Source organism: Malus domestica, chromosome 02 (assembly GCF_042453785.1).
Source record: "Malus domestica chromosome 02, GDT2T_hap1".
NCBI lineage: Eukaryota > Viridiplantae > Streptophyta > Magnoliopsida > Rosales > Rosaceae > Malus > Malus domestica.
In genome coordinates, this window is record NC_091662.1 from 16,456,711 (window position 1) to 16,464,168 (window position 7,458).

At 35.6% G+C, this 7,458-nt stretch overlaps 1 protein-coding gene across 1 annotated transcript; it reads left to right on the plus strand.

The window, feature by feature from the left end:
- The first annotated feature begins 4,806 nt into the window (after positions 1-4,806).
- Positions 4,807-5,815, plus strand: LOC114823034 (putative F-box/LRR-repeat protein At5g02930). Its single transcript, XM_029098334.1, has 2 exons — positions 4,807-5,079; positions 5,138-5,815. Exons 1-2 carry the CDS (start codon positions 4,807-4,809, stop codon positions 5,813-5,815), a joined length of 951 nt encoding a protein of 316 aa, XP_028954167.1.
- Positions 5,816-7,458: the final 1,643 nt, after the last annotated feature.

The following is a 7,458-nucleotide window of genomic DNA, read 5'->3' on the forward strand; positions in this document are numbered from 1 at the left end:
CAGATAAGGCACGTGAAAATGATACCACACTTCAGTACTTAGAAGTTTTGTGATTACTCAATGGCTTGGATCTTGCAAGTCCCCAACCGAGGAGCTTCCCTCACTCGGGAACTTAGGGGAGCACTGTTTATACCATACTTGACCAATCCCGAAACTACTGAGCACCGGTCAACGTTATACTGTCAAGGACCCAGAAGAGCTTCCCTTCAACCAGGAGGCCAATCACAATGCGACACGTGTCGACATCAGAAGCCAATCACAGCTCGACACGTGTCAACATCAGAAGCCAATCACAACACGACACGTGTCAATGTTAGAACAAAACTATAAACTCTCTTCTATAAATAGGGATCATTCTCCCACAATAATCTCTAATGTCATTTTGTACTAAACTATTCACTAGAACTCACAAAATGAGAGCTTGAACCTATGTATTTGTGTAAACCCTTCACAATTAATGAGAACTCCTCTACTCCGTGGACGTAGCCGATCTGGGTGAACCACGTACATCTTGTGTTTGCTTCCCTGTCCCTATTCATTTACGTACTTATCTTCACTAGTGATCGAAGCAACCAAGCGAAGGTCACAAACCTGACACTTTCTGTTGTACCAAAGTCCTCGCTGATTTTGTGCATCAACAAAGTGTTTCAAAATTAAAGATCAAATCTTATCTTCGATCAACTATGTCACAAGAAAAATTGGATGGATTAGCTATTTTTCTAATTGAAAAAAAATTGGTTGAAAAATTAGGTTATGTAAACTTAATTAGTACATTTGTGTGTAACAACGCGACACATATAATGTTTGTATATATTTCTTCTTTTCATATTAATTTTTAATAATATTTGATGTAGAAATATAGATTTCCATGTATTTAGCGAAAGATTTTTTTTTGTTATTGTTGTACATATCAATGTACAAAGAGTCGGATATTAGAGAACTCTAGGGCTCCAATTAGAAGAGTCGCCTAGGGTCCCCAAATTCTCAGGACCGGCCCTACCTCTTTGTTCTAGATAACAACTCCAACATCCCCAAGTTTTTGTGACTCTCTACATGCACCATCAACGTACCAGGCGGCGGTTCGGACCACTTGAGAGCTGCCAGGCTTTGATGGGCACGAGGGGCCACGGTGCAAGCCGACTGTAAACTTTGCCACCAGCTAATGATGCGGGCAACGATCATATCCGGTGTTTTTTTATTTTCCATTCTAAAATTCTCATTGCGAGTCTTCCAAATAGCCCACCAGACCATGAGTCACAGATGAAATTGGGTGTGGTTAAGATGGTAAACTAAAAATAGAGCCCAATCATGCATAGAATTTCGGTTAGGGTCAGTTAGAGGTTTCCTAATAATCGTAGGCAACCAAGCACATGAAGAAAAGCAACAATCCATCACCAAATGCAATGTGGACTCATCATTGCCGTTACACAACACAAACTGCAGGTCATTGCCAACATATCTCGACGCAAAAGTTCCACGGGTGGGGATGATATAACTGCAAATCCTCCAGACCCCAACTTTTACCTTTGGGGGAACCCGAGCAGACCAAATCTTTTTCCAAGGCCCACCATAAGCGGTGAGCCCCGCGGAGAAACATGCCTGACTCGAATTACCCATCAGAACGCCGCAAGCAACGTGATACACTTTTAACGGTGAAACGTCCCCCCTTATCGTAATGCCAGATAAGCTTATCGTCGAGGCATTTCAAACTTTAGGGCATAGAGATGATAGCTTGGGACTCGACATCCGTAAATAAAGACTTGATAAGGGGAACCTTCCATTGGTGTGACTGTCTGAAGAGTTTGTCTTGTTTTGTATTGGTTTTTTTTTTCTTTCCTTTTTGCTGGTATGGTTTTGTTAATTCGCCTCACAAAGAACTACGAGGACATGTTCATGATGTCTCATAGTAGGGGTTTCTTTGTCGAAGAAGTATCGTCTTGTGCAAATTCATCAGAAAGTGATGAAAGGTATTGTCCTCATGAGCGTTATCTTTCTATCTAGTGAGATGTATGTGGGATAGATTTTGTATTGTCTTTTTGTTACGTTTATAATCATAGAATTGTGTTCATGTATAATGTTCTTCGTTTTGTTTAATTAATGAAATACTTATTACCTTAAAAGAAATTCCTCATCCAAATATAGTGTCATGAATTTTTTTTTCAAACTTCAATTGTAATACTAAGGGATACCTACAAAATGGTCATCTTTGTAAAATCTTTATTTAGTAAAACTCTGTTTAGGAATGAACATTAATATGAAAATTCTAGACAATTCTTTACCAATTGGTCATCTTTTACCAATCATTTTATTCTTTACCAAATAGTCATCTTCTACCAATCATTTTTCCTTGTATGTAAAAGTGTATAAGTTGTATCTACTCCACAAATTCATGTACCCAAGTTGGCCCGGCTAGGTATATTTTCCATTTTTCCTAATCAAAATTTAAAATCCTTTGTGCTTTTACATTTTCCATAAGGACAAACGGATTTATTTACATGTCTAGGTACGTTGCATATGGTACATTAATATTCAAACACAATTTTTATAGAAATTATTTTGCCATAGCTATTTTTTCTAAATAAATAAAAATGAAAGAAATCCCATTTATCTCTCTTGCCTAATCATTAGTTTGTTACTGAATACAGAAAAAAAAAAGTGTGTATCAGAAGGTGATAGTGAATTAGAAGGTGATAACAAAGAGATAAAATAAATTTATATATGGGGATAATGATTTAGAATTATCTCAACTGAGTTATAACGATCAACTAAAATAACCGAGTAACGAGAAATTCAAATAAATGACTTTATATCAAGTTAAAGTTTTCACTAACGCCCAAGAAAGATTATACAATTTATTGCGAAAATACTATCGAATGGTCAATTAACTGAAATAACAAACAACTTTTTCTCTTGACATTTTTTGTTGGATACTAATAACGATCAACTAAAATAACGAAATAACTAATAACGATCAACTAAAATAACGAAATAACTAATAACGATCAACTAAAATAACGAAATAACTAATAACGATCAACTAAAATAGCGGAATAACTAATAACAATCAACTAAAATAATGAACTAACAATTATTCTTGATTAACGAAGTAATTCATCTCTAGTTAGACCAATACATTCAATTAATTAAGAAAAAAAAAATACTTAATTCGATCCGACTATACTCATGCATAATCTAATGAGGAAGTTCCTCTTGTTTACTTCGTGAATATTTTTTTTTTGAACATCATAGTGGTTAGGTCTTGAAGATTTCATGAAAATGACCTAGCTAGGTCAATGGACGCGACCCTTATTGTTCCATGTGCACTCTAGTAAGCCACAGAATTAAAGTGGAATACTATCCGGCTTTTAGGGGTGTGAGATTCACACAATCATTTTTACGATTCACACAATCATTTTTACTTTTCACACATCCTTTTAATTTTCGGCCGCTGGATTATATGAATTGAAAAAAATTAACGGATAAAAATTAACAAAGGTTGTGTAAGAAGTAAAATGAGATGTGTGGATAACATACCCCTTTCTTTTTATCACGAAATGGTAATAAAAATTAGGGTTACAAAAGGTAGTAGTCACTGAGAGGCGCATAGCGTGACAGTGTGTCTCAGAGTGAGGCTCTAATTCTGGCTGTAACCGTACAACCAAAGATTTCCAACTGGTCGTGTCTCGTCTGGTCAGAAACCACCGTGCATGCACTTTGCTATTTACCAAATGTGTCCAAATTCCCTTAAAAGTTTCAAATCATCCTCATCTGCGAGCTTTCACTCTGTGTATAAAAACCCCTCTTCCCTTCACTTGTTCAGACATACGAGAGAGAGAGAGAGAGAGAGAGAGAGAGAGAGAGAGGGAGAGAGAGAGAGAGAGAGAGAGAGAGAGAAACAAGTTATACAATAGCGGACCTCTGGCGCCATTTGGTATAGCATCTTTCCTTAACTCTAGTTTTTTATTTTATTTTTTTTGTATATTTCAACTTATATTTATATGTCATCGTATCTAATTCCGATGATCTGTATGTGCTGATCCTTTGTCTATGTCCGATGTTTCTGTGTTAACTAGAGGGATTAACTTAATGGAGGATTGGTGGGGCTAGATAAAGATAGACAGATTAGGGTTTTAAATTGGGTAGAAAACATCAAAAGAAAGGGTTCTAGATTTTAGTCTCACTTTGGATTGCGAAGGGCCGAGGGTGACGGCCGGGAAGAACAAATCTACTAAGGGCATAGATAAACTCATCCTCATCAGTAACCTTTCACTCTTCCCTTCACTTGTTTCAGACACAAGAGTTAAGAGAGAGAGAGGGAGAGAGAGAGGCTTATACAATAGGTGCTGACGTCCACTTCTGGCGCCTTTTGGTATAATATTTTTCCTTAACTTTAGATTTCGATGTATATATATATCATCACATTCTAGACCTACTTGCATTAGATCTAGAATGTGTCAGCAATGTCATTAATTTTGTTTGTTTCAATAGCATTGCTCTTTTTAGCCCAAAAAGTTGCATTAATCTTATTTCAATAAGCCTTTATTTTTTACCACTCAATTGTGTTCAAATCAAGTGTAGAAGCTCTATGGTACAATTTCACTAGGGGTTTGTGTCGTCTTTTTAAGAATCCTTGCGAGTTTAAATTCTTACTGCGTTTTATAGAATTTCTTGAGCCGATTCATAGTGTTTTTACTTTTGAATTGAATTCTCTAACTCTTACAGTTTTGTACTCTATGCCCTAAGAAAATCTAAGTTCTTGTTCATTTCCATACCCCTTCTCTTAACCAGACTGCAGCCATGAAAACAATGTGTGAGATATTATCAGCTGGCGCCAGTGAATCCAAAGGAGACTCTTCTCCAAGTAAGTGCACCAACACCGATCGCATCAGCGCATTGCCGGATCATATTCGTCATTCCATTACCTCATTACTGAGTATAAAGGATGCCATACGCACTAGCACATTATCCCACAAATGGAGAACAACCTATGCTTACAAGTCAAGCCTCGAGTTTAATTGGCATGACTTAATTCCAAACCCAGCCAACGAAGATCCTTTAGGAACAGTTTTAAGGGCAAATGTGAAGCAGTTCCAAGAAAAAAATAGATAAATTCATATCATGTTATTTGGGGACGAAGATTGAGTCGTTCAAGGTTCGCTGTCGATTTGGAAGTAGGCATGCGCTTAAAATCAACGGCTGGGTGGACTCTGCTATTTCAAAGGATGTTGACCTAGCTTTTACTTGTGATGAGGTGCTCTCTCAACGTACTAATGATGTTTCGGAAGCCATAGACTACTATGATTTCCCTACTCATATGCTTTTGAGTGGTGAAGAACCAAAATTTATCAGGCATCTTTCCTTGCTGACGTGCACCCTCCGGTCAGATATTTTTACCAGACGATTTAACGCCCTAACAAATCTTGTGCTGTCGGATTGTAAATTCATCGGAGGTGTAGAGCCACTTGCCTTTTCATCTGGGCAAAACCTTGAGTTTCTGAAACTCGACTACTGTTCGGGATTGGGAAGTATACTGCGCTTTGACTCACTTTACCGTTTGAAGACCCTAACGGTGACCATGTGTGACGGCTTGAAGAGGATTGAGGTAACCAATGCCCCCAGTCTCACCTTTTTTCGATGTCACGGCGATGGAAATATAGAGCTCTCTTTGGATGTGGTTCCCAATTTGCAAGAAATGTATGCTGTTTTGGACGGAATCGATGTGATTGAAAGCTTTCTTAAGTTGGAGAGAGAAGTTCCTCATGTCCCTTTCCTTGGAGTTGGCAAACCTATGCACAACTACGCTCGACCGGTTTAGGGCTATTACATTTTCCTTTTTATGGCTAAGTGTGAGGAGTTTAAGGGAAGGGGGACTTTGGATGCGGTCCCTAGTTATGAACAATCTTTGACTGAAACCTTATTGGTTTTCAATTTTTGATCCAAGTCCCTGAAATTAATTGATAATTTATTTCTATGTACGTTACTATATTTTTTAAATTAAAAATTAAAATTTATAGTTGTTTATAGTAATGAGATTTTAAATAAAAAACCATAATTTGTGGGATTAAAAATATTAAAATATAAATATACTATTGTGTGTGTGTGTGTGTAAACATGGGTACATTCATAAAAATAACCAAAAAATTATTGTATCAAAACATGGGTACATTCTTCAAAATGGGTACATTTAGCAAAAATAAAAATGGGTACAAATAAATAAAAAAATATGGGTACAATACAAATAAAACTTTAAAAAATATGGGCACAAAAAGAATTTAATATATGGGTACAAATTAAAACTGAAAAAAAAATTGGTACAAATTAAAAAAGGGTTGCAAATTAAAAATGGGTACAAACTAAAAATAAAAATATATGATAAAAAATTTAGCCATAAGTATAAATATACTAATTGTAACATTTTTAATATTAAATGAATATATTTAGAAATAAAAAATATTTTATTATTGAAATAATTAATGATATTATTAATACAAAGGACCTTGATAAAAAATTGAAAAGTAATAAGGTTTTAATCAATAGAGTAGTAAAAATAAGGATGAAAACCTAATTACTCCTTAAGGGAATTACATTTTCCTTTTTATGATGAACTGTTTATAATTGAGGTCTGTTGAGTTTCGTTATGTTTCTCGTGATTGCAATAAGGATGCCCACTTAGTTATTCAATACCATGATGGCTGATGTAAACGTTTATATTCGTATTTAATGAAATATCTATGGTTGAAAAAATATAATCTATATATGTAAAGGGAGAAGCCCACCAAATAGGTGAAGCTTTCAATATTTCAATTATGTCCTCATTTCAAAAAAAAAAAAAAAACACAAAACCATGCATATATAGAAGGACTATAATTGTAATACACAAAATTAAAATTGTAATACAATATCATGAAAGGCGCCCAGACTTGTAGATTGATTCTTCTAACCCATTGATTACTCATCTCTATACCCAGCGAACTCTCCACGAGCGGTTATAGCGGTTGCAAAGTTGCACGATTGAAATTGTACTGTTCTGGAGAAAGCAATTCAACCTCCCATACGCTCTCATATCGTCTTTTTTGGTGGTGCTTCTTCATCCATCATACAGTTTTGGTGCTTCTTCTTTCATTTGGTGCTTCTTCAACATTGAAATTTTCTAATTCTATTCATTTTGTTCAATTGTTGTTGAATTTCGATTTGGGTTTTGCAGTTCGGATTTGATTTGGGGATTTTGAAAATGGTGAATGCTGAGCCAGTTATGCCACAACGGGTACGTGAATTTTCATGCCAAGACAGTTCATTTCTTTTGTGTAATTTTGATCTTTTGCTGATTTCGATCGAATTCCAATATTTTTTTTATATGCTTAGTTTAATTTATAGTTGTTCATTGAAAAAAGAGAAAGAAAAAAAAAACAGATAGAGAAGAGACGTGCTGAATTAAGTCGTCCATTTTAGGAGAAAGAG

What these genes read in the sequence shown, in the direction of transcription:
- LOC114823034 (XM_029098334.1), top strand. Translation starts at nt 4,807, where the DNA reads ATGTGTGAGATATTATCAGCTGGCGCCAGTGAATCCAAAGGAGACTCT. An exon ending in GAACAGTTTTAAGGGCAAAT is followed by an intron (nt 5,080 to 5,137) that starts GTGAAGCAGTTC and finishes TTGGGGACGAAG; the next exon opens with ATTGAGTCGTTCAAGGTTCG.